Source organism: Culex quinquefasciatus, chromosome 1 (genome assembly GCF_015732765.1).
Source record: "Culex quinquefasciatus strain JHB chromosome 1, VPISU_Cqui_1.0_pri_paternal, whole genome shotgun sequence".
Taxonomy (NCBI): domain Eukaryota; kingdom Metazoa; phylum Arthropoda; class Insecta; order Diptera; family Culicidae; genus Culex; species Culex quinquefasciatus.
The window spans coordinates 130,647,191-130,673,985 of NC_051861.1; the positions used below are offsets into that span (position 1 = coordinate 130,647,191).

The 26,795-nt window shown below is 43.5% G+C and overlaps 2 protein-coding genes across 6 annotated transcripts; one reads left to right on the forward strand and one right to left on the reverse strand.

Annotated features, from left to right (window-relative positions):
- Nucleotides 1-26,256, reverse strand: LOC6041668 (forkhead box protein P4). 5 transcript variants are annotated; one of them, XR_005278085.1, is made up of 6 exons: nucleotides 25,155-26,256; nucleotides 24,990-25,081; nucleotides 19,375-19,476; nucleotides 19,095-19,178; nucleotides 17,844-19,037; nucleotides 570-707 (listed from the first exon to the last, which is right to left on the reverse strand). XR_005278085.1 is itself a non-coding variant. In XM_038258651.1 (5 exons), the coding sequence occupies exons 1-5, from the start codon at nucleotides 25,633-25,635 to the stop codon at nucleotides 77-79; spliced, it is 1,092 nt and encodes a 363-aa protein (XP_038114579.1). In that variant the 5' UTR covers nucleotides 25,636-26,256; the 3' UTR covers nucleotides 1-76. The 5 variants fall into 5 exon arrangements, 2 of the variants coding, with proteins under 2 accessions (XP_038114579.1, XP_038114588.1); XM_038258651.1 differs by lacking the exons at nucleotides 17,844-19,037; nucleotides 19,095-19,178 and adding an exon at nucleotides 1-155 and having other exon boundaries at nucleotides 370-707; XM_038258660.1 differs by having other exon boundaries at nucleotides 460-707; nucleotides 18,862-19,178.
- On the forward strand, nucleotides 8,234-13,390 carry LOC119768584 (uncharacterized protein K02A2.6-like). The gene is given in 3 exon segments (XM_038258638.1): nucleotides 8,234-11,216; nucleotides 11,219-11,263; nucleotides 11,266-13,390. Coding segments are annotated over 3 exon segments (4,188 nt in total). The 5' UTR covers nucleotides 8,234-8,998; the 3' UTR covers nucleotides 13,191-13,390.
- Nucleotides 26,257-26,795: the final 539 nt, after the last annotated feature.

Below are 26,795 nucleotides of genomic sequence, written 5' to 3' on the forward strand. Positions count from 1 at the left end.
TTTTCAAAAGACTTTTTTTATTCATCACCATTTTTTTCAGAAGAAGTTTAAAATCGTCATTTTGCCTGTAAAGAAACTAGAAATACTGCAAATTTTCATAAACCTGTGCGTAAGAGATTGTCTCGACTTGTAGGATGACATCGATATCCATGGACCTGGTAAGCATTGTATTTTAGAAAATTTGTAAACATTGATTAATAATCATCATTAAACCATATTTAAATAAATCTGTAGAAAATTACTCATTTTGGCGTTCATCATGAAATATAACCACTGCATTGTAGACGATTACTTCATTTTTACCCAATACTCAACTCACAGTTTATCCCAACAATCAAAGCAAAACAAAACAAAATTCCAAAAAATTACCGTCTCGCAAACTCTTTCTTCGGCGTCCTCAGCCCACTTCCAGTCACATCATCGTAGCAACCTGGCGGTGGTCCTCCCACCATCAAAGCCGGCAAACTGTCACCTGCCGTGGTCGTCGTCGTCGCGGCGGCTGCGGCAATCGAAGTAGGCTGTTGCTGCTGCTGTTGGTGATCTGCCTCAGCCTCCAGTGCCATCGTAATGTCGTACTTGCGGGGCCTCCCCCGGGACAGATGGCGCCGCTTCAGAAACTCGTGATCGTCCACCATCCAGAACGAGCCGAAATCGTCCTCGTACCGGACGAAGCACTTGTGCAGCGACAGGTTCGTCCGGATGGCGTTCTAGAGGGAGAAGTTTATGGGGTTTTTTTGGGAGGGGGAGAAAATATTTTCTCTTTTTTATGATTTAAAGATTTGATTTTGTAAAAAATTGCCAGAATTGAATCGTCACAGAATTGATGTAGTGTCAACTTGGATTATTTCATTTAACAGAATCACAAAAGTATTTGATCAATTTTGCTGCACTATTGTTCCGCCAACGAGAAATAGACGTTTTTAAGGTGTTCTATAATATAAAATTGCTGTCCACGCTGAAAAAAACCATTCCCGTAATCGTGAATTGTTGTTCATGATTTTGAAAACCAAGAAGAATTGTTTTCATGACTATGGTGCATTTACACTATAAACATAAATATCCAGATTTTTTTTTTTCAAAAAAAGGACCTATAAGTTATTGTCTTTCATATGTTTATAGGACCTTTTCAAAAAAAAACTCTAGATATATTCCTTCGAGGTTTTTTAAATTCAAGAACACAATTCATGATTTCGGGGAAAAACCTGTTGGCGGTACTTTACATTGGATTTTTTTTTAATATTCAAAAATGTTTACACAAGCTCAAACATGCAAGATGTGATAATCAAGCAGGAAAATGTATTTTAAATTTTTTTCAGGGTTTTAAACTTCTACTTCCTATCAATTGCGAAGATTTTTGAAAAAAAAATATTTTTCAATTTTGAATATTGACATAAATTTTGAACAATATTTGCAACGGCTTGATATTAAAACAAGCTGAAAATTTAAATGTAAACTTTTAAGGTTTAAATTAGACATGAAGACGGTTGTTTCGCCCTTTTGCCCCAATGTACCCTACAAGTCATGGCTAAGGTTGATTACCCTGAATATTTTTTTTTTTTTTTAAATGGATCGGATGAATTCCTATAAACTTGTATCAAAGTATTGAAGCAATTCTCCAAAATAACAGCCATCGATTTTTTTCTGTATTTTTTTATCTAATAAATTTAGATATTTAGATACCTTGAGAATGGAATTTCTGATGAACACCAAGTCTTCTACAAAATTTTAGGGCAATTCGAAAAAAATGTACACTCTAAAAATTATACAAAAAAAATATTTGCGCAAAAACATTATATTTAAAAATAAAAATATTTTTGTTTTGTTTTTGAGGATCAAAAATGGCAATTTTTGAATAGGGGAGATGGGGTTAAGACGGCCACCCTAAGGGAGAAGTCTCATAAAATTTACACAACAGAGTATTTTGATCTCAAATTACGTACATATTGATCTACTAGTAGTCCATTTTAGAAATGACATAAATTAGTTGGTCTGAAAACCAATTTTCAATACTTTTCAGCAAGGGGTAAGACGGCCACCCATGTGGGGTGAGACGGTCAGTGCTATAAATTAACTTAATAACTTTGCTAAATCCACCCAAATACTTACATGGTTGGTTGAACAGACTTCTCTGAACATCATAACTATTTTGGTTTAAAAAAAAATCAAGTTTCTAATGTGAAGAAAAATGCTGTCTAAAAAGTTTAATATTTTGACTCAGTGAATTTCATATTATTGCTATTATGAAAAACTGTGAATTTTTACTACAAAACATACACAATTTGATGCAAAATAATTAGTTTGTGTATTTTGATTAGAATGAGTAAATCAAAATTATGTAAAAAAAATATTAAATTATCGATAATTATTAAAAGTTTGATAGGATGTCATACTATTCAATGAGTTTTGCTATATCACAGTAAAGAATGTTGTCGAAACGGTAGTTAACAGCATTTTGATTAAAAATTGATATTTTATTTTAAAATGCTTTTCCTTATCTACAAATATGTCTTAATAATCAAAAAACAGTCAAAAATATAACCTATATCAAATAAAATTTACAAACTACGGGTGGCCGTCTTGCCCCCAAATAACTAATTTTTGAAAACATTTTTGAAATATCGCGTTTTATAAACTTTTCTGAGGGACATAATCTAGGAAAAACTTCAATTTAACATGAAAACATATTTGAAGACAGGAAAACATTTTGTTATCTATCAAAAATGCCTAAGTTGTAATTGAGCAATTCTCTACGAAATCGGTCTTTTTTCTTCAATTTTAATTTTTGTATTTTTTAATCCGACTGAAACTTTTTTGGTGCCTTCGTTATGCCCAAAGAAACCATTTTGCATCATTAGTTTGTCCATATAATTTTCCATACAAATTTGGCAGCTGTCCATACAAAAATGATGTATGAAAATTCAAAAATCTGTATCTTTTGAAGGAATTTTTTGATCGATTTGGTGTCTTCGGCAAAGTTGTAGGTATGGATACGGACTACACTGGAAAAAAATGATACACGGTAAAAAAAATTTGGTGATTTTTTTATTTAACTTTTTATCACTAAAACTTGATTTACAAAAAAACACTATTTTTAATTTTTTTTATTTTTTGATATGTTTTAGGGGACATAAAATGCCAACTTTTCAGAAATTTCCAGGTTGTGCAAAAAATCATTGACCGAGTTATGAATTTTTTAATCAATACTGATTTTTTCAAAAAATCGAAATTTTGGTCGTAAAAATTTTTCAACTTCATTTTTCGATGTAAAATCAAATTTGCAATAAAAAAGTACTTTAGTGAAATTTTGATAAAGTGCACCGTTTTCAAGTTATAGCCATATTTAAGTGACTTTTTTGAAAATAGTCGCAGTTTTTCATTTTTTTAAATTAGTGCACATGTTTGCCCAGTTTTGAAAAAAATATTTTTGAAAAGCTGAGAAAATTCTCTATATTTTGCTTATTCGGACTTTGTTGATACGACCTTTAGTTGCTGTTGAAGATGTAACTTAAGAATTGTAAATAGTACGGTTAAGGGGAACATTGGGTTACTTAAAATTAGTTAATTTAGAATTTGTAAATATCTACCTAATAACCTAAACATAAATGTAAATTTGTGCCAACACGATATGAAAGTGATCTAAAGCCGATCACACACATGCAATACACACATCGTACAGCAGATCGCTGTACAGCTCGAAGCTCTATAGGGAGAAGAATTGTACTTAGAGTATCAGTACGGAATAAACGATCACCGCGTACACACTAGTTTGTGCCCCCACTCGCCGCGTTTCGCTACAATAAAGTTTGTTGACCCGCAACACTTAGCCGTTTTTCTTTGCTGGTTCGAACGGCTCGATCACGCGATATTTTCTAAGTGTTAGAAAACTCGGGACTTAGCCGGTTTGTGAGAGCAATCACGTTGCTCTGGGGATTGGTGGCGCGTCTTGACCGACCTGGTGAAAGGTGGCAAGAGCGGCCAGGTTTTGAAGACTTGTGGTCTGCGGACGAAGAAGGGCTTGTGGCGACCCAAGCCCTCGGTCACCGTGGATAGACCGTGTGCGTGTGCGTGTGCTTAACCGGTGCTACACAAGGTGTAGCAAGGAAAGCCCTTCGATCCCGGCACCGTTCGCTCTGTGCTGAACATTAGTGGTCCTTCGAGCCGGATCGAAGGCCATACGGACCGGGAAGTGCGCGCATTGGGTGATTACGGGCCACGCGGCCGTCCGAGCTACTGTCCCGCGGATCGGGATCGGGATCGGCGCCATCGCGCTGGGAGGTTGTACCAAGACGGGTACACCTCGTTCGTCGTGTGTGTGGGACATACCGTACGCGGTATCGTGCGCGCGCGCGCGCGTGGAATTACAGTCACGCGTGCCAGTGTCGTTGTGGTAGAAATACCAGGTCGCGCGCGAGTGTTACAGGTCGTTCTGCTGTTGCTGAGCAGTATCTGTGGTGGTGTTGCTGCTGTTGAAGAGGTGCTTGACCTGCGCTGCGGGTGGTTGACCTGTAAGCGTCGTTTGCTGGAACGAGATCGTCGCGGGAGAGGACATCTTTGCTGGGAGCTGTTCAAGTCGTCGAGATGCCGCCTAAGGAAGCGACCAAAGTTCTGGCCGAGCGGTTGGCCAAGCGCAAGGGGATCTCGCGCTGCGTGACAACATCGAGAAGTTTGTGAGCAAGTTCAACGGCGAGCTGGACATGTGCCAAGTGTCAGTGCGACTCGATTCCCTGGATCAGCTGAAGAACGACTTCCTGGACGTGCAGAACAACATCGAGAAGTTGGATGAGCCGAACAATCTGGACGCGAACATTGCTCAGCGGGTCGACTTCGAGCAGCGCTACTGTGACATCAAGGGATTTTTGCTCTCCAAGCGACCTGTCGATCTCAACCAAACATTGGAGATGTCTACGATGTCTCACTCGCACTCGCACAATTTCCACCTGCGTCTCCCGAAGATCGAATTGCCGCAGTTCGACGGAGACTACTCACGCTGGTTGTCCTTCCGGGACACTTTTGTGTCGATGATCCATGCCAACTCGGACATACCAACTGTAGCCAAGCTGCAGTACCTGCTGCAGTCGTTGGGACCGACAGCCAAGAAGCCTTACGAATCCGTCGATATCAAGGCTGACAACTACTTCACGACGTGGTCAGCGATACTCAAGCGGTACGACGACAAGCGTCACCTGAAGCGACAGCTGTTCAGAGGTTTGTACGATTTGCCAGCAGTACCAGAGGAGTGTGCGTCTGCGATCCACAACTTGGCTGATGACTTCCAACGCCACGTGAAGGCGCTCGAGAAGTTGGACGAACTTGTGCAGCATTGGGACACGCCGCTGGTAAACATGCTGTCGTACAAGTTGGATCAAGCGACGTTGCGAGCGTGGGAGGAGAAGAATAGCGAGAAGGCCGACGTTAAGTACGACGACATGATCGAGTTCTTGTACCAACGGGTACGCGTTTTGGAAGCTAGCGGATCGGAGTCCAAGCAGTCGGCATCGGCAAAGGTGGCCGGTTCCTCATCGAAACAATCTCGGCCGAGGTTCGTTGCCAACGCTGCCTCTTCCTCCAGCTCGAACGGTTCGTGCTTGCTTGGGTGTTCGGAGAACCATCATCTACGCAGATGTCCAGTGTTTCTTGGGAAGGATGTGCAGCAACGCCGAGACCTGGTTGCGCAGAAACGGCTGTGCTGGAACTGTCTCTCGGCTGGCCACCCGGCCAGGAAGTGTGGGTCCAAGTTCTCGTGCCAAACTTGTAAGCAGAAACACCATTCACTTGTGCACGTCTCGTCTCCGACGAGGGTTTCATCGACTCCTGCTGTGACTTCCGTCACAATTGATCAACCGTCCAACACCGCGTCGGCGAACGCGGCCCCGGTAGGCTCAAGTTCTACCACTCCACAAGTCAGCATGGCAGTGCAAACTGCATGCAACACGGTTCTGCTGGAGACGGTTGTGGTGAATGTGGTTGACGATCACGGCAAGAAGCACAAGGCGCGAGCGTTGCTGGACTCAGCTTCGATGTCAAACTTCATGTCGGGTCAGCTGGCAAAGAACCTCTACAATCGGCCGATCAAGGTGGACGTCGCAGTAGCTGGGATTGGAGTTTCAACGCAACGAGTTCGCAGCGCAATCACGGCCGCGATCGAGTCCAGGAACACAACGTTTTCTACGAAGCTGGAGTTCCTGATCCTGAGGCAGCCTTCTGCAGAGCTGCCAACCGTGCCGATAGACGTGTCGACATGGAAACTTCCGGATATTGTGCTGGCAGATCAACGCTTCAACGTACCTGAACCGATCGACCTGGTGATCGGCAGTGAATCGTTCTGGGAACTGCACACTGGGCGGAAGATCTCGCTTGGAGCAGGTCTTCCATGGGTAGTTGAAACGCACTTTGGTTGGGCGGTATCTGGCACCGCATCCGCTGAAACTACCTGCATCCCCGCATCTGTCAGCTTTCAGCTGTGAACGATCGTCTGGAGGCTGCAATCCAGAGATTCTGGGAAGTTGAGACGATCCCGGAAGGCCCCGCTCACTCTGTCGACGAGAATCGCTGCGAGGAGTTCTTCGCCAAGACGACCACCCGTGACGCTACAGGAAGGTACGTGGTTCGTCTTCCCTGACCGATAACCCTGAAATCGTCCTGGGGATTCCAAGACCATCGCAGAGCGCCGCTTTCTCGGCCTGGAACGTCGATTGGATCGAGATCCTGCGACGAAGGAGGCCTACCACAAGTTTATGCACGAGTATCTGTCGCTGGGCCACATGGAGTTGGTGGACGGACCTGTGGACTACCGGAGGCCACACTGCTACTTGCCGCACCACCCTGTCTTCAAACAATCAAGCACAACGACGAAGGTCAGGGTCGTCTTCGACGCGTCGTGCAAGACGTCGTCCGGCTACTCGGTGAATGAAAAGATGCTCGTTGGACCGGTCGTTCAACCGGACCTGCTGTCGACGCTGCTGAAGTTCCGGTTTCAAGCGGTCGCACTGGTGGCGGACGTCGAAAAGATGTACCGTCAAGTGCTCGTGCATCCTGACGATCGGCCTCTGCAGCGGATTGTTTGGCGATTCAACCCGACCGATCCCATCTCGACCTACGAATTGCGGACGGTCACCTACGGCACGGCAAGCGCTCCCTTTCTGGCAACCAGAACGCTCGCTCAGATCGCGCAAGACAACAAAGAACTCCACCCGGACGCTGCTGAAGCTGTTGCACGAGATTTCTACGTCGACGACTTGATCTCTGGTGCGCCGGACGTGGAAACGGCGATCAAACTGCGCCGCGAGATATCTACGATGCTTGCTGCTGCTGGTTTTCCGCTCAAGAAGTGGGCGTCTAACGCCCCTGAAGTGCTACGAGACATTCCACCCGAGGATCTTGCACTTCTGCCGGTTTACGACCTGCAAGATGGTCAAACTGTAACCACACTCGGCATCGTTTGGGACCCACAGACAGACACCCTCTGTTTCCGGGTCCAACTACCACCCTGCGTCGGTGCTCTCAAAGCGCAAAGTGATGTCTTACATCGCACAGATTTGGGACCCGTTTGGACTGGTTGGTCCAACAACATTGAAGGCGAAGCTGTTTATGCAGCGCTTGTGGGCGCTCAAACACAAAGGAGAAGCCTGCGCGTGGGACACCCCGCTCCCACTCAAGATCCAGCTGGAATGGAAGGAGTTCCACATGCTGCTGCACATGCTCAGCCAGGTCAAGGTTCCGCGGTTCGTCTCTACGCCTGGCGCCACTATCCAGTTGCATTTTTCTCCGACGCGTCGGAAAAGGCTTACGGCGCCTGCTGTTACGTCCGAGCTGCGGCCGCCAACGGAGTTACCACTCGTCTGCTGTCCTCGAAGTCCAAGGTCGCGTCGCTGTCGTCCCATGACTCGATCAACAAATTGGAGCTAAATGGTGGCCGGCTCTCTACGCAGCTGTACAAGAAAGTCAAGAAAGCCCTGAACCTGTCTGATGCCGTTCCAGTCTTCTTCTGGACAGATTCGCTTACGGTTCTTCACTGGTTGAACTCTCTGCCCAGCCGTTGGAAGACGTACGTCGCGAATAGGGTGTCCCAAATCCAGCTGTGCACTAGCCGCCATGTCTGGGGACACGTACCCGGCGTCGACAATCCCGCCGACTACATCTCTCGAGGACTGAGCCCGCTGGAACTGCTCGATTGTCTGTGTTGGTGGTTTGGGCCCCTTTGGCTGAAGCAAAATCCGGACTACTGGCCAAAAACTGTGTTGACAGCCGCAGACGCTTCAGCTGTAACCAAGGAAGAACGCAAGGTGCCGATCGTTGCGATGACCACCGTCGAGGCTGATTTCAGCAACCGTGTTTTCAGCTTGACCTCGAGCTTTCCTAAGCTCCGTCGCGACATCGCATTCTGCCAGCGCTTTCTTTCCAAGCTTCGTGAACGCTCGGTGCAACGGCGCGATGCACCTGAACAGTACGCCCCGCCTACTGTTGGAAAAGTAACAACCCCTCTATCGGTTACGCCGCTCTCTACGCACGAACTCCAACACGCTGAATTCTCGCTGGTGCGCCTAGCGCAGCAAGAACACTACGCTGAGGAGATTTCTGACCTCTCTGGAGGTGAACGGGTGTCCAAGTCGTCGCCACTCAAGTGGTTGAACCCGTTTGTTGACTGTTAGGGCCACGCGATGCGCCCCTACCGAATGTTGGTGCCGTCTAGCACGGTACACGTCAACATGACAGCTGCCACACAGTGACAGCGGACCGGAAGATTGTAAGCGAGAGAGAGAGAAGATTGTTCTGTACCATTAATTGACCGAGCCCGAACTAGCCGGACGTGCAATAAAAATCTAATTGTAAAACGTAGTCGCGGTACTTTTCTTTTGCTCCCGCGATCACAGCATTTTGGCGACGAGGCCGTCCCGCGCGAATAAAAGTTCGGCCCGAAAGTGCGGCGCGCTAGCGCAAAAATCGAGGTGAACTGTGGATTGAGGTTACGACACCTTTCTCGCCACGAGGATTCTGCACGATGCCAGATACTCCACCTGCGGTGCTGGCCCCGGCACCTGTAACCTCGGGGAACCAGCTCCTGTTGAACCTGCTGCAGGGGCAGCAGAAGCTGCTGGAAGAGCTGGTCAAAAACTCCGTCACCCAGAAAGACACGAAAAACTCCAACGAGTTCGTCATGGAATCCTTCTCGAACACCATGAGCGAATTCGCCTACGATCCGGAGAACGACGTCACTTTTGCCAGCTGGTACAGTCGCTACGAGGATCTCTTCAGCAAGGACGCGTCAGCTCTCGACGGCGCAAGCAAAGTCCGACTTCTGCTGCGAAAACTGTCTCCTGCGGCCCACCAGCGGTTCGTGGACTACATCCTTCCGACTTTGCCGAAGCACAAGACGTTCGAGCAGACAGTCGACATCCTGAAGGCGATCTTCGGCGAGGGGATCTCTACGTTCCGGAAGCGGTTCCGCTGTCTCCAGACGGTGAAAAGCGGCCAAGAGGACTTCATCAGCTACTCCGCGACGGTGAACCGCCGTTGCGAGGAGTTCAACATCGGCGCGACGAAGGCGGACCAGTTCAAGTGTTTGGTCTACGTCTGCGGCCTGCAGTCACCGAACGACGCGGAGATCCGGATGCGGCTGATCAACCGGATGGAGATGGAGCCGGAGAAGGTGACCCTGGCGTCGCTGGTCGACGAGTGCAACCGACTCGTGAACCTCCGGAAAGACACGTCGATGGTGGAAACGCAGGAGATCAAGGCCGTCTACCAACCCACCAACCAAGGTAACCGGTTCAAGCCGACGGATCTACCCAAGACGCCCTGCTGGTTGTGCGGAGGAGTCCATTTTGTTCGCGATTGTGGCTACTCTTCGCATCGCTGCTCGATGTGCCATCAGATCGGCCACAAAGATGGCTACTGCGTGTGTGTTCGACCGTCGAAACAAAATGGTGGACACGCCGACAAGCCACAGCGGAAGCCAGCAGCCCAGGGCCAGCAAGGACGACCCTGGAAGAAGGACAACCGCGGATCCAGAAGCCAGAAGCCGTACTCGACGAGGATCGTGTGTTGCCGGCAGGTTCAAGCAAGTTCTGGGAGGAAATTCGTCGAAGTCGCTATCAACGGACAGCAAGCACACCTCCAAATCGATTCTGCCTCCGACATCACCGTAATCTCGACGGCGACGTGGCGGAAAATCGGCAGCCCCCTGGTAAGCAGCACAAGCGCTCGAGCATCAACTGCCTCGGGATCTCAGCTGCAGCTGACGTCACAGTTCGAAGCCTACGTGACACTCCAGGGCGTCGATCGAGAGGGAACCATCTACGTCACGAACGCCAACCTCAACATCCTCGGCATCGACTGGATCGAACGGTTCGGTCTCTGGGACGTGCCGATCAGCAGCGTGTGCCAGGCCATCAAGATGCTCAAGGGGACCGAGATCGACGAGTTGAAGGTGAAGTATGCGGACGTCTTCTCTGAACAACCGAGCGTGTGCAGCTGTGTTGACGTGCAGCTCAGCGTCAAAGAAGGCGCCAAACCGGTATTTCGCCCCAAACGGCCTGTGGCGTACGGGTCGCTGCAGCTCGTCGAAGAGGAACTGGATCGCCTTGAGAAACGTGGGATCATCACGCCGGTCACGTACTCCGAATGGGCCGCTCCGATAGTGGTGGTTCGGAAGGCAGACAAGTCTGTGCGGATTTGTGGCGACTACTCAACTGGGCTCAACGACGTCCTCGAGCCCCACCAGTACCCATTGCCCACACCGGACGAGATCTTCGCCAGCCTGGCCGGAGGTCAAGTTTACAGCATTCTGGACATGCGCGACGCCTACCTGCTGCTCAACGTGGCAGAACCGTCCAGGAAGTACCTGACCGTGAACACCCACAGAGGCCTGTACCAGTACAACCGTGTTCCTTTCGGCATAAAACCGGCGCCGGGCGCGTTCCAGCAGGTCATCGACACAGCGCTCGCCGGCCTGCCCGGTGTCAAGGCCTACCTGGACGACATCATCGTCACCGGCAGAACCATCGAGGAGCACAAGCGAAACTTGGAGGAGGTTTTGCGTCGTCTTCAGAAGTTCGGCCTGCGCTTGAAGCTGGAAAAGTGCAAGTTCTTCGAACGGTCGGTGAAGTACTTGGGTCACATCGTGGATCAGAACGGCACTCGACCTGATCCAGAGAAGACGAAGGCCATCGCGGAAATGCCGGCGCCCACTGACGTCTCCACCTTGCGGGCGTTCTTGGGGCAATCAACTATTACGGCAAGTACATCCCGCACATGAGGAACCTGCGATACCCCTGGACAACCTTCTGAAGTCGTCGCAGACCAAGTTCCTGTGGACCGCCGAGTGTCAGCGCAGCTTCGAGACCTTCAAGCGGATTTTGCTGTCCGACCTGGCCCTCACCCACTACGATCCGTCACTGCCGATCGTGGTGTCCGCCGATGCGTCTAACGTCGGCCTGGGTGCCTGCATCCAACACGTTTTCCGCAACGGTTCAAGGAAGACCGTGTACCACGTGGCCAGATCGCTGACGAAGGCTGAGGCGAACTACGGCCAAATCGAGAAGGAGGGTCTTGCCCTCATCTTTGCGGTAACCCGGTTCCACCGCATGATCTTCGGCCGTCACTTCACGCTCCAAACCGACCACAAGCCGCTGCTGGCCATCTTCGGTTCCAAGAAAGGAATCCCCGTCTACGCTGCGAACCGTCTCCAGAGGTGGGCGGTGACACTGCTCAACTACGATTTCGACATCGAGTACGTGCGCACGACGGAATTCGGCAACGCAGACGTCCTCTCAAGGCTGATCAACCGCTGTGCCAAGCCTGAGGAGGATTTCGTGATCGCAGCCCTGACGCTGGAAGCAGACCTGGACGAGGTACTTCGTGTGACGCTAAATTCCTGTAACCTTCCTCTCAGTTTCAGGACCATGCAAGTCGCAACCGCAAAAGACGCGATTTTGCAGCAAGTCCAGAAGCATCTGCGTTGCGGTTGGCCACAGTCGAAGAAGCAGCTTCGCGCTGAAATACAACCCTACTTCGAGGCCCGCGAATCGCTCTCGCTGGTCCATGATTGCATTCTTTTCGGAGAACGCCTGGTAGTGCCAACCATCTACCGTGCCAAGGTCCTCAAGCTGCTGCACACCGCACACCCCGGCATCGAGCGCATGAAGGCTTTGGGAAGAAGTTACGTGTACTGGCCTAACATGAGCGCTGACATCCATGATCTGGTCCTGCGGTGCTCCCAGTGCGCTGCCGCTGCCAAAGCACCAGCCCGTGCCATTCCTCAACCGTGGCCGAAGTCGACGAAGCCGTTCCAGCGTGTGCACATCGACTACGCTGGGCCTTACCACGACCAGTACTTCCTTGTCGTCGTGGATTCGTTCTCCAAGTGGCCGGAGATCGTACCAACCGGGACCATCACAACCACTGCGACGATTGCGATGCTCCGAGAGATTTTTTGTCGCTTCGGGATGCCGGAGAAGCTCATCTCTGACAACGGCCGCCAGTTCACCGCCGACGCATTCCTGGACTTCTGTACGCAGAACGGGATTGAGCACGTTCGTACGCCGCCCTACCACCCACAATCAAACGGGCAGGCAGAAAGGTTCGTCGACACCTTCAAACGTGCCCTGGCCAAAATCCATCAGCGGGGAGGAAATCTACGGGCCGACCTGGACACGTTTCTGTTGAACTACAGGATCACCCCGAATCGAAGCGCTCCTGACGGCAAAGCACCTGCTGAGCTTTTGTTTGGCAACAAACTCCGCACCACTTTGGACCTGCTGCTGCCGCCCACAAACGTAAACAACACGCTCCAACTGGACCAGGACAAGCTTCGGGCGTTCAAGGCGGGTGACCTCGTGTACGCACAACAACATTCCGCTGGCACAACCCGGTGGACACCTGGTGTCGTCACTGGCAGACGCGGAAAAGTGCTGTACGAAGTGGAGCTGGACAACGGTCGCACGATTTCGTCACACCTCAACCAGTTGCGCAAGCGGCTCGACCAGTGTCAGCCGAAGAATCGTGGACCTCTTCCGCTGGACATCCTGCTGGACACGTACGAGTTGAAAAGGACCAAACCAGCGCCGGTGCCCGGACGTCCTGTGGTTACACCTGCACCTCCAGCCTTGCCACAACAAGAAGATGCTGGACCTCGGCGTTCTGAAAGGACGCGCAAGCAACCGGACAGATACGGCGATGCCGTGTACTGTTGAGGGGAGATGTTAGGGCCACGCGATGCGCCCCTACCGAATGTTGGTGCCGTCTAGCACGGTACACGTCAACATGACAGCTGCCACACAGTGACAGCGGACCGGAAGATTGTAAGCGAGAGAGAGAGAAGATTGTTCTGTACCATTAATTGACCGAGCCCGAACTAGCCGGACGTGCAATAAAAATCTAATTGTAAAACGTAGTCGCGGTACTTTTCTTTTGCTCCCGCGATCACAGCATTGACGAAAAACGTATCCTGCGAGTCGGTGGCCGGCTTCGGAACGCCAAACTGACTCACGAAAGCAAACACCCGATTGTTCTCTCTGCGCGACACCCGCTAACGGCTCTGTTGGCTAGTTACTTCCACGAGAAACTACTGCACGCAGGTCCCGCCCTCATGCTGGCCACTCTCCGCCAGAAGTACTGGATCTTGGGCGGACGAAACCTGGTGAAATCTGTCTACCATCGCTGCCACACCTGTTTCCGCAGTAAACCCACACTGGTAATCCAGAGCATAGCAGATTTGCCAGCATCGAGGGTCGCACCAACTCGTCCGTTCTCTGTCTGCGGCGTTGACTACTGCGGGCCGTTTTATATCAAGTCACCTGTACGCAACCGCGCCCCCACCAAAGTCTACGTGGCCATTTTCGTTTGCTTTTCGACCAAGGCGGTCCACATCGAGCTGGTGAGCGATTTATCCACACCAGCATTCATCGCAGCTCTACGTCGACTGGTCGCCCGCAGAGGACAGGTTGTCGAGTTGAATTCTGACAACGCGACCGCCTTCAAGGGTGCTGCGAATGCACTGCACCGTGTGTACCAGATGCTGAAGGTCGAACAAGTCGATCGGAATGAGATTTTCACCTGGTGCGCAGAGAACGGGATTCGCTGGAAATTCATCCCACCACGCGCGCCGCACTTCGGCGGATCAGGGAGGCGGCGGTCAAATCCGCCAAAACACACCTACTCAAGACGATGGGCACCACTAGTGCCAACTACGAGGACATGCTCACACTGCTGGCGCAGATAGAGATGTGCCTCAACTCGCCCACTCACGCCCATGCCGGACGACCCGGCAGACGCTGAAGTCCTGACCCCAGGACATTTTCTCGTCGGGAGCAACCTCCAAGCCGTTCCGGAAATGGACCTGAAGGAGATTCCAGACAACCGCCTGAACAACTGGGAGCTGACGCAGAAACGAGTCCAGCAAATCTGGGCACGCTGGTACCCCGAGTATCTGCAGCAGCTGCAGTCACGTGCGACGAAAGGTTGCAACCCACCTGTCGCCGTCGAGGTCGGCAGAGTCGTCATCATCAAGGAAGACAACGTTCCGCCTGCAAGCTGGCCCCTCGGAAAAATCGTGAAGCTGCACCCGGGAAAAGACGGCATCGTTCGGGTCGTGACCCTGAAGACAGCAGCGGCCAAGGAAGTCGTACGTGCTGTCGCCCGCATCGCTCTCCTGCCAACTCCAAGCCAATGATCATCATCAATGTCCAGGTAGAGCAACCCATTGTGGGAGATCTTGCTCGATGCGCACCTGCGCATAGTCCAGGTAATTATGTTTCCAATAACCCACATCAACCCGTTCGATCTACCTGGTCTTTCTTTTTCCGGTTTGGCGAGGATGAGCAGTCGAGGCAAAGCGAGACAACTCGCACCAAATCCAGGTAGAGCAACCCACTTGGGAGAACTTGCTCGATGCGCACCTGCGCAGTGTACAGGTAATTGCGGTTCCAATAACCCACACTCGCAAGTTTGATCTACCTGGTCTTTCTGTCTTTCTCGGTGGCGAGGACAAACGCTGAGGCTGAACGAGCCTTGCTGCACTTCACCTGCATCGGAGCATCCCACACCTGTTTGCTGCACCAACGAAAACAGTGCAATTTGAATTAGGGAAAATGCTAGATTAGGGAAGTGTGATTAGAAATTAAGTAGTTTTAGTTGAAATGCTGCCACATTTCAAGGTGGCCGGAATGTTGAAGATGTAACTTAAGAATTGTAAATAGTACGGTTAAGGGGAACATTGGGTTACTTAAAATTAGTTAATTTAGAATTTGTAAATATCTACCTAATAACCTAAACATAAATGTAAATTTGTGCCAACACGATATGAAAGTGATCTAAAGCCGATCACACACATGCAATACACACATCGTACAGCAGATCGCTGTACAGCTCGAAGCTCTATAGGGAGAAGAATTGTACTTAGAGTATCAGTACGGAATAAACGATCACCGCGTACACACTAGTTTGTGCCCCCACTCGCCGCGTTTCGCTACAATAAAGTTTGTTGACCCGCAACACTTAGCCGTTTTTCTTTGCTGGTTCGAACGGCTCGATCACGCGATATTTTCTAAGTGTTAGAAAACTCGGGACTTAGCCGGTTTGTGAGAGCAATCACGTTGCTCTGGGGATTGGTGGCGCGTCTTGACCGACCTGGTGAAAGGTGGCAAGAGCGGCCAGGTTTTGAAGACTTGTGGTCTGCGGACGAAGAAGGGCTTGTGGCGACCCAAGCCCTCGGTCACCGTGGATAGACCGTGTGCGTGTGCGTGTGCTTAACCGGTGCTACACAAGGTGTAGCAAGGAAAGCCCTTCGATCCCGGCACCGTTCGCTCTGTGCTGAACAGTTGCTGAGATATTGCAATGCAAAGGTTTAAAAACAGGAAAATTGATGTTTTCTAAGTCTCACCCAAACAACCCACCATTTTCTATCTTCAATATCTTAGCAACTAATGGTCCGATTTTCAATGTTAATATATGAAACATTTGTGAAATTTTTCGATCTCTTCGAAAAAAATATTTTCAAAATTTTCAAATCAAGACTAACATTTTAAAAGGGCGTAATATTGAATGTTTGGCCTTTTGAAATGTTAGTCTTGATTTGAAAATTCCAAAAATATTTTTTTCGAAAAGATCGGAAAATTTCACAAATGTTTCATATATTAACATTGAAAATCGAACCATTAGTTGCTATGATATTGAAGATAGAAAATGGTGGGTTGTTTGGGTGAGACTTAGAAAACATAAATTTTCCTGTTTTTAAACCTTTGCATTGCAATATCTCAGCAACTAAAGGTCGTATAAACAAAGTCCGAATAAGCAAAATATAGAGAATTTTCTCAGCTTTTCAAAAATATTTTTTTCAAAACTGGGCAAACATGTGCACTAATTTAAAAAAATGAAAAACTGCGACTATTTTCAAAAAAGTCACTTAAATATGGCTATAACTTGAAAACGGTGCACTTTATCAAAATTTCACTAAAGTACTTTTTTATTGCAAATTTGATTTTACATCAAAAATGAAGTTGAAAAATTTTTGCGACCAAAATTTCGATTTTTTGAAAAAATCAGTATTGATTAAAAAATTCATAACTCGGTCAATGATTTTTTGCACAACCTGGAAATTTCTGAAAAGTTGGCATTTTATGTCCCCTAAAACATATCAAAAAATAAAAAAAATTAAAAATAGTGTTTTTTTGTAAATCAAGTTTTAGTGATAAAAAGTTAAATAAAAAAATCACCAATTTTTTTTTACCGTGTATCATTTTTTTTCAGTGTAGTCCGTATCCATACCTACAACTTTGCCGAAGACACCAAATCGATCAAAAAATTCCTTCAAAAGATACAGATTTTTGAATTTTCATACATCATTTTTGTATGGACAGCTGCCAAATTTGTATGGAAAATTATATGGACTAACTAATGATGCAAAATGGCTTCTTTGGGCATACCGAAGCCACCAAAAAAGTTTCAGTCGGATTAAAAAATACAAAAAAAATCGAATGACCGAAATCCTAGAGAACTGCTCAATTAATAAAAATTACATCCAGTTTCAAGTTCAAAAATTATTTATTTATTTTGAGCTATTTTATACAATTTCAGACAATATGTTTGGCAAAGGTGACTCCATATGCATTATTTAGCATGAGTAACAGTATTGCTAAAAATTTTAGTAATATTCATAAGTATAGTTATTAAAATAGTGGAGTGGCCGTCTTACCCCGCCTGGCCGTTTTACCCCCAGCTCCCCTAATGAAAAAAATGGAAAAAATTGGCAGCGTCGCATTTTTTGATTGTTTTTTGAAATCTCATATGTATTGGAAATAAATAAATATGAAAATTTATTTTTTTGTGGTATGTTTTTTGGGATCAAAAACGACAACTTTTGAGATATGACCTAGCAGGGGAATAAAAATTTGGCAGCGTTGCCATATTTATGAAAAACTGAAGGAATTTTGGAAAACTCCCCTTGGAACGAACTGTCAAGTAGAACCTTTTCTGTCAAGAAGGGCCGCGAAGTTAATTTTTTGAAATTGATTTAAAAATCCATTTTAAATCCTTTGCAGTTGTACAAACGGTCATTGTACTTAGAAAAATAAGCTCAATTGTTGTGAACAATAATATCACAAATTTAAGCCTAATTTTAGGACCCAATTATTATTTTGGTAATCACTCAGATTGTAATCAAGCCTCAATTGCCAATATCTTAGGCATACATTTGATAAGGGCTTTAAATGTAAAGTTAAACAAGAAATTCTAAAATTATTTTTATCAAAAAAAAATTATACAAAATTATGACATTGAAATGTTCATTTTCATTGAACTAAAAGAAATAAGGATAGAAAAACAATTGATGGTAAATGTAAAATTCTAACCTGTCTTGCCTGCCATAGCACGATACGTGAAAGCAGCACATGAAGGTGAGAAATTTACTTTAGAAAGCTGATATTTTTTGTAGCATTTCAATTTATTTATTGATTTAACTCTTTTTTCTGTATCGGTTAATATATGTGCAATCTTCAAAATTAGCTTTAAATAGACTTTGTGATAGTTGATTAGGGTGGTAAAAATTTAACTTTTAAAGCACAATTCAGCCACACTCGAACCACTCTATTGTTGATACAAAATTTCTCAGAAAATTATATAATCAATTCCAAAATTTAATCCATATATTCTAAATGTAACCCTCGTCACGAATAATCACAGTCAAAACTATTCTGACGAGCATTGTTTAGAATATATTTCATAAATTTCACAGAACAATCGAATGAGAATTCGTCAAACAAATATGACGAATCCCCTTTTCGATTTTCTTCCAGTGCAACACGCAACAAACAGCAGACAGCTGCAACACACCAATGTCACGCAACACGTTGCGCGACGCTCCGTTTTGTATCGCACCCCTTCTGCTGAATGTTGCTGTCGCATCGCAGCAAGCTTTTGCATCCCTTCGTTTTCGGAAATGATTCCAAGGGTGGGGGATGAAAATGCTGTGTGCTGCTGAGTCTAGCGAAGACACAAACCAGTGTGACGCTTGAGAATGCGTTGCCGTATGCAACGCCTCCTTCGACCACATGGTTTGTGTGCGTTTTCGCGCTGAAAAACCGCTTCGATTTAGTTTTTTTTTTGTTGGGAAAAATCGCTTTAATGTGTTTGTTTTTTAAAACGATTTTGGTTTAAATGTGAAATGGAAGCGGTTTCTTCCTAATATTAGTTCAAAAATAATCAAAAAAAGTCTAAAAAATTGCTAAAAGATCTCAAAAGTGTTGACGCCAAGGGAGAGGAGGAAGTAGAGAAGAGGCACAATCCACAAGAGAAAAAAAGTAGTCAAAATGAGTTTCAAAAGCGGCTCGCGCCGCGCACAACCAAAAACTGCCAAGAAAACCGACGAACCGTTTGTAGTAGAAGCTGCCCGGCGGCGGCGGAGGCTTCAGGGCCGGCTGCTGTTGGGGCGAGGCCATTTGCCCCAAATGTTTCTTTTTCGAGTGGCCCGTCGAAACGGAAATCGACGCAGCAGCAGCGGCGGCGGCAGCGGACACAGCCACGGCTGCGGCGGCGCTGGCTGCGTTCTGAAATTTAAACTGCATTATTCCCAGCTTCTGCGGACGACGCTTGCAAAACTCTGCCTCGTTCACGGTCCAGACGGCGCCCTTGATGTTCTCGACCCGCATGAAGCACTTGTGCAGCGACAGGTTGTGCCGGACGGCGTTCTTAAGGGCAATGGCAATTTGAAGGTGGAGGAGGAGGGGAGGAGAATTTAGTGAAAATCAACGGAAAAATAAAAAAAAAACATGCATCTTAATCACAAAAACCTTTCCTAAATCGTGAGAAATGGTTAAACTTTATATACAACACAATGTCATGGCTCTTACGTGTGGACTTTTTTCAGTGCACTTTCGTCATTACCTTCCACGTGGCGGCGTTCCGGCGGAAGTAGCAGAACGTGTTCTGGAACCAGTTGTAGATCTCGTTCAGCGTCAGCTGCTTCTCCGGAGACTCGATGATGGACTGAAAAATAAAAAAAAGTGTTAATTCGCTGTATTACGAATGGTAATTTCCGCAAAATAAATTAAAAGTAACAATAAGATATAATTAACCCTATTTGAACAAGATTTTTAACTCACAGAAAAAATGTCTATAAAATCACTCAAAAGTAAAAAGCAATCCTCTACGCAATCTTTATTTTAATTTTTTTTTTTTTGTATTTTTTCATCCAGCTGAAACTTTTTTAGTGCCTTTGCATGGCAATATCTCAGCAACTCGGGGTCAACAAAGTTCAAAAAAGGAAAAAATAGAGAATTTTCTCGGCTCTTCAAAAATATTGTTTTTTAAAAGTTGGCAAAAAGGGCACTTATTTAAAAAATGAATAACTGTGACTATTTTCAAAAAAGTTATCTAAAAATGGCTATAACTTGAAAGGGGTGCACTTTATCATAATTTCACTATAGTACTTTTTGATTGCTAAATCGATTTTACATCAAAAAATGAAGTTAAAAAATGTTTGCGTTCAACATTAGAGTTTTTGGAAAAATCAGTGTTGGTTCTAAAAATTGGAAATTTCTGAAAAGTTGGCATTTCATGTCCCCTAAAACATATCAATAAAAAAAGACAAAAAGTGAAATTAAAAATCACCAAAAAAAATTTTACCGTTTATGGTTATTTCAGTGTAATCCTTATCCATACTTAAAACTTTGCCGAAGACACCAAATCGATCAAAAAATTTCTTCAAAAGATACAGATTTTTGAATTTTCATACATCATTTTTGTATGGACAGCTGTCAAATTTGTATGGAAAATTGTATTAACAAACTAATGATGCAAAATGGCTTCTTTGTGCATACCGAAAGCACCAAAAATGTTTATGCCGGATTAAAAAATACAAAAAAGAATTAAATGACCGAAATCTCAGGAAATTGCTCTTAGGGAGCGTTCTTTTATTACGTAACGCAGTTGGGGGGGAGGGGGGTCGGAGGCCGTGTTACGCTCCATACAAAATTTTAAAAATTTGTATGGAAATTTTGTTACGAGGGGAGGAGGGGGTCTAAAAACCGATTTTTTGCGTTACGTAATAAAAGAACGCTCCCTTTCACAATGTATTTTAAATAATTTACAATCAATTGTGCACGTTTTTTTTCAATAAAAATTTTAATTTTTAGAAATATTTTTTTTGCTCAAAGATTTTTTGAGCAATTGTTGAAGGAGAGGAAGGGACAAAAACCTGAAATAAAATTTGCAATGGCCTTAGAAGAAAACTGAAAAAAATCTTAAAAATATTCCCCAAACAAAACTTTTTTAAACCAAATAAAATAGTTGAAAACAATTCAATGAATTTTGGCAAACTTTGATAAATTGTCAAATTGATGTGACAACATCGTTTCTTAAAAAGAAAACAAATATCAAAAAGCAGCCTAAAGTATACGGTCTTACAGGCATTCTCGCTCAAAGGGCAATTTAACAAATTTTCAAATCAATAATGATTTTAATAATACATTTTTTTTCTAAAGCATTACGTATTTTTTTAAAACTGTGGGTGACATTGAAAATTTTCAAAAGATTAAAATTATTCTATTTTTTTTTTTTCATTTTATTAAGCCGTCTTTTGAAGTTTATGTCGCCCCCCCCTGCACCCCTTTAAAATTGGTCCGAAAAAACAGGGGGAAAAATATTTTTTCAAAAATCTTCATATTTCAATAAAAAAATAAATCTAATTAACTGAAAATAACTTGAAATGCATTTTCCTGTGTTTACAATCATATTTGAGATCGATCAACAATATTTTAATTTTGTGAAATTCCGTTGTACAGTACTACGAAAAGTTTTTTTTCTGCAAAAAAATATTTTGCCAATATTTTGACATTTTGAAAACAAAAGATTGCAATACATCAGATGTAAAATGCATTTCAAAACACTTTTTTCATTCAAATGTTCAAACCATGGCTTGTAATTTCAATTTTCATATTTTTTTTATTTGTTTGAATCAACATAGTAGGAAGAATGCGTGGACATACCGTACCGAACGCTTGAAATAGTTGATTGTGGTGTGTTAGTGAAAATTTGGCAAATAATAATATTTTGGTACGAAGAGGAATTGGGTCCTAAAATGAAGCTTAAAAAAATGTACAAGCTTTAAAAAAATGTATGTTCAATGTTTTACCAAAAATCTTGTATTTTTCAAAAAATCATTACTTCGGTACCAGATTTCGCACCAACTCTAGCGCAAAAGATTCCGATAAAACCAAGATTTTCTAATATTCATGTGCCGATTTTGCATGACCAGCAAAATTGTATGACAGTCTTTAGTATGAAAACACTAATGATGCTAAATGGCTTCGTTTGACAAAATTTCATCCAAATAAAAAAAATACAAAAAATCGATTTGCGAAAGCATAGAACTCTTAAGTAAAAGATATTTTATTTGTGTTTTAAGAAAGAAATTGAATAGCTTTTTCTTGTGGTTTTAGCCCTCGAAACAAAATTTTTTTGAAAAGTTTGTTTTTAAATTTGTTTGAGGATTAAAAACAAATTTGATGTGTTTAAAAATTACTAAGCTTAAAAATGAACTAAAAAATCACAAAAAGCCTTAGAATAATACTTTTTTTTGTTTCTAGTTTTTATCATAATGCTCTTAAAAATCAACTTAACTGAAGGAGAGTTCAAATAACAATAATTGAAATTTATTTTTAAAAAATGTGTAGCATTTCTCTACGTTTTTGCACCTTTCAATAAAAATTATTTCAATTTTTGATTATCAATATTTAAAAAAAAAAATCTCCGAAAATCTAAAATTCTGAAATAAATTTTCCAATAGGGCTCAATTTTTTTTGTGGGTTCCTTGGCCGAAATAATGAGACCCGTGTTAGAGTGGTGCGAAAAATGGCCATCGGAGAACTTTTTTTTCGGTTTAGGCTCATTTCAAATGGAATTGCTGCTTTTAAATTTTTTTTTTGCAGTGGTAAGCCTTTTCTTCATGAAGTATTTTTAAATTGCAAAAAATTCCGATTTTTTTTAATGTCTGATATAAACTATACTTTCCCATAATTTCGCTGCCGGCCAGCGGGTGTTGGATTGGATCACAAATAATAAATAATTTTCAAAATTTGTATTGTCAACATTAAAAAAAAACCGTGAAACGGGGAACCGTGAAAGTTTTTTTTGTTAAATGAAAATTGCGAATGGAATACAAATGAAATGGCATGGAACAATACCAGGGATTGAAGAATCGCCAAAAAAACAATTTCGCTTGCGAATTTTCTTCACCCGCGAAAGAGAGAAGAGGCAAATTACGCAATAGAAAATCGCTCCCGAACTTTTCCAAGATAATCAATCTGCTGATGGGAATTTCCTTGTCAGCACCACTTAAAAATATTTATTTCATTTTGTTTACACACATTGCCCATCTACAAAATGTGACAGGTCATATTTCGACGTGTGACGTTACACTTGCAAGTGTAGTAGTGAAAAAGATATTCCGCCGAATAATTAAGATGATGATTTTTTTAGATTCTTTTTACTGATCTTTCGTGCGCGAGAAAGAAGAGCCATGCTCCCCTCGGATTTTTTCTCTTGATGAGCGTCAAAAGATTTTTTTTTGATGATAATTATTCCATCGCTGAACAATACTGACTTTTGTAGAGAAGTGTTCAAAGTACCTCAAGAAGTATTTTCCAACAAATTTTGAAAAACTTCAAAACTTAGTCGGCCGAAACGTTTAAAACATTGATAAATGTTATTATTATTTAAAAAATCTTTCAAAGTGTCATGTTCTTTCACTAAAAATTGATTTCGAATCGGAAAACAAGTGATTACAAGTTTCAAGTGTTATTAGAACAGGAATCAAAAATATGTTCAGATTTAAAGACATTTCCAGTAGAGCAATTATCTACGAAATTTTTATAGAAGAAAATAAAAGGGCGTAATATTGAATGTTTGGCCTTTTTGAAATGTTAGTCTTGATTTGAAAATTTTAAAAATATTTTTTTCGAAAAGATCGGAAAATTTTACAAATGTTTCATATATTAACATTGAAAATCGGACCATTAGTTGCTGAGATATCGACATTAAAAAATGATGGGCTGTTTGGGTGAGACTTAGAAAACATCAATTTTCCTGTTTTTAAACCTTTGCATTGCAATATCTCAGTAACTAAAGGTCGTATCAACAAAGTCCGAAGAAGCAAAATATAGAGAATTTTCTCAGCTTTTCAAAAATATTTTTTTCAAAAGTGGGCAAACATGTGCACTAATTTAAAAAAATGAAAAACTGCGACTATTTTGAAAAAAGTTACATAAAAATGGCTATAACTTGAAAACGGTGCACTTTATCAAAATTTCACTAAAGTACTTTTTGATTGCAAATTCAATTTTACATCGAAAAATGAAGTTGAAAAATTTTTGCGACCAAAATTTCGATTTCTTGAAAAAAAAAAATAGTATTGATTAAAAAATTCATAACTCGGTCAATGATTTTTTGCACAACCTGGAAATTTCTCAAAAGTTGGCATTTTATGTCCTCTAAAACATATCAAAAAATAAAAAAAATTAATAATAGTGTTTTTTTTGCAAATCAAGTTTTAGTGATAAAAAGTTAAATAAAAAATCACCAATTTTTTTTACCGTGTATCATTTTTTTCCAGTGTAGTCCGTATCCATACCTACAACTTTGCTGAAGACACCAAATCGATAAAAAAAATCCTTCAAAAGATACAGATTTTTGAATTTTCATGCATCATTTTTGTATGGACAGCTGAAAAATTTGTATGGAAAATTATATGGACAAACTAATGATGCAAAATGGCTTCTTTGGGCATACCTTAGGCACCAAAAAAGTTTCAGTAGGATTAAAAAATACAAAAAAAAATCGAATGACCGAAATCCTAGAGAACTGCTCAGTAGAACAAGTTTTATAGAATTTTGATTTTTTTATGTTCATGGTACAAAATTGGTTTTGGTGACAACAAAATGTTATATTTTTATGAAAAATCAATTTCTTACAAATTTTCATTTAATTTGAAAGGTTTTTTTTAATTTACCTTATTTATTTTTTGAAATTTATTTCAAAAATAAATTGAAATCCTATCAATGTAATGTCACCCAGGTTTACGGAACCAAAATTGGCACCAATCTAAACTCTTGTATAAATGGTCCCTTTATTAGTCCGATAAATTAAATAAAAAAAATGTACTTCGGGAATTCAGCTTTAAGTGCTGAAAATGAATTTTAAAAATACGTTTTTTCCATGCAACTTTTTTAATTATGACCAAAAACTTTGTCGAAGACACAAAATCGATCAAAAATTCCCTTCAGATTTTCGTTTATTCGCATGCCCATTTTGTATGACCAGCCCGCATATTTGTATGGAGCCATGCATGGAAAAACTAGTGATGCAAAATTAATCCAAATAAAAAAATACAAAATTTAAAATCTGGATTTTTTTCCATATTCTAGACAATAAAAAAACGAAAAAAAAAATTTTCATATAATTTAATCTATTATAAGTTACAATCCCCTCTCCCCAAAACTCACCTGCCTAATCAACGACGCGTACGTAAACGGCGGCCTCACGTCGTGGCTCCGGTAAAACTCCCGATTCTTGTGCACATCTAGAAACATTTCCACTACATATTACTCCTACTTTTATTCCGCCACCAAACACGCAAAAAAAAACCCATCTCCCCATCCCCCACTCACCGTCCTGCACATCCGGATAGTTGATCTCCTTGAATCCCGGTCCGCCAGCTCCACCGACTCCTCCATCCTGCGCCTCCTGCGATCCAAAGTATTTCGCCCTCATCGCTGCCGCACCGCCTCCTCCTTTGGACGACTTTCCACCAGCTCCCCCAGCCTGCTGCGATTGTTGTTGCTGATGGTGATGGTGATTCAACGCCTGCTGCTGCTGCGACTGTTGCTGCTTGTTGGTGAGTTGCAACGCGACTGCTTCGACCATTCCCCCTGGTCCGTCCGGTCCTCCGACCGCCGCCGGTGGGAAACGCAGTCCGGCGATCAAATCGTAGGGCGGGGGTGGCGGTGGAATCTGCGGCACGAACGGACCGGCGCCGGCCATCGGAATCCGGGCCGCCATCTCGTTCTTCTTGTTCAGGTGTAGGATCATCGCCTGGAGGCGGTCCCGTTCCTTCTGGAGTTGGAGATGCAGCTGGCAGACCACCTCCATCTGGATGCGGGCCTGCGCCGCGGAATAGTCCCCGTTGATGTGGTCCGACTGGAGGTGGTTGTAAAATTCGTCGAAATCGTCGAAGATCCGCTCGCAACCTGGCCAGCGGCACGCCCCACTCCCAAACAGCGGATGGTGGATCGACGTGGCCAGCTTGAGACCGTCGGAATCATCTGGGTTGGGATTTGAAAAACGTCAAATTAGTACGGGCACGGCCAACTAGATGGTACGACTGCTGAAAATTTCAAAAATCATTAACAACAATTGCTTGCATTTTTCGGTTTTAAATTTTTCCTGCAACGAAAAAATCATTAATTAGCAGGCGTGGTGCATCCATGTTGGATTCCGTCACAATTGCATCCTGGCGTGTCTGGCAGCATCGTCCCGTCTGAAAGTGAAGAAGAAAAACACGATTTTCCACATTATTTCGCGTCACAATCGAAAATTTTCCAACGAATTCATCTTCCACCACAGTCAACGCACAAAATGGCACAATTTCAAAACCAAAGAGCAACACTTTTAAGACCAATTAAAAATTCCGTAAAACTTCCAGACGGTGAAAATTACACATCCGTCAATCGTGCACTCCTTGCAGCTTCTGAGGGAGTATGCAGGTCCAGCCAGCCAGCATGGAACCACCACGGATTTGGACGGAATGCGCAAGTCACGCGTCGCTTGTGCAGGGAAACATTCAGCGAAAGCACAGAAGGGGGAAGCTTTTCGCTGAATGGTGGAGAGCTTTTTGAAAGAAGGTGGAGGGTAGATGGAGCTAGTTGTATCATCCAAGTAGGCGAATGAAAAGGATTACATTTAATAATGTAATTTAAATTTTCTTGAACTTTATTTTTTTTTCATTTTTTTTATACTAATAACAATATAACGGTGACACTTTTAACAAAAGATCAAAAATGAATAAAAAAATATTCTGAAAAAAAGCTAATATAAATTATTCTTAGCGGCAAAAAGTCCCTTAGTTTCAACATGTTACTAAACATAATTAAAAAAAAAAAAGAAGAAAAAAAACAATTCCTCTGGAAATCCACCAATTTCTTTTATTATAATTTTCCCGAAAAAAACCCGAAAATGTATTTAACTTATATTTTTTTTTATTTGGCTCAAATTTTTTGGGGGCCTTCCCTATCACCAAAGAAGCCATTTTT

Bases quoted from the DNA above. Each gene is read 5' to 3' on its own strand.
- LOC6041668 (XM_038258651.1), bottom strand. From the start codon at position 25,635: ATGGAGGTGGTCTGCCAGCTGCATCTCCAACTCCAGAAGGAACGGGAC. The intron at 19,477-24,989 runs GTGAGTTTTGGG...TTTATTTTTCAG, and splicing joins ACGCGTCGTTGATTAGGCAG to TCCATCATCGAGTCTCCGGA. The intron at 156-369 runs GTAATTTTTTGG...AATGCTTACCAG, and splicing joins AAGAAAGAGTTTGCGAGACG to GTCCATGGATATCGATGTCA.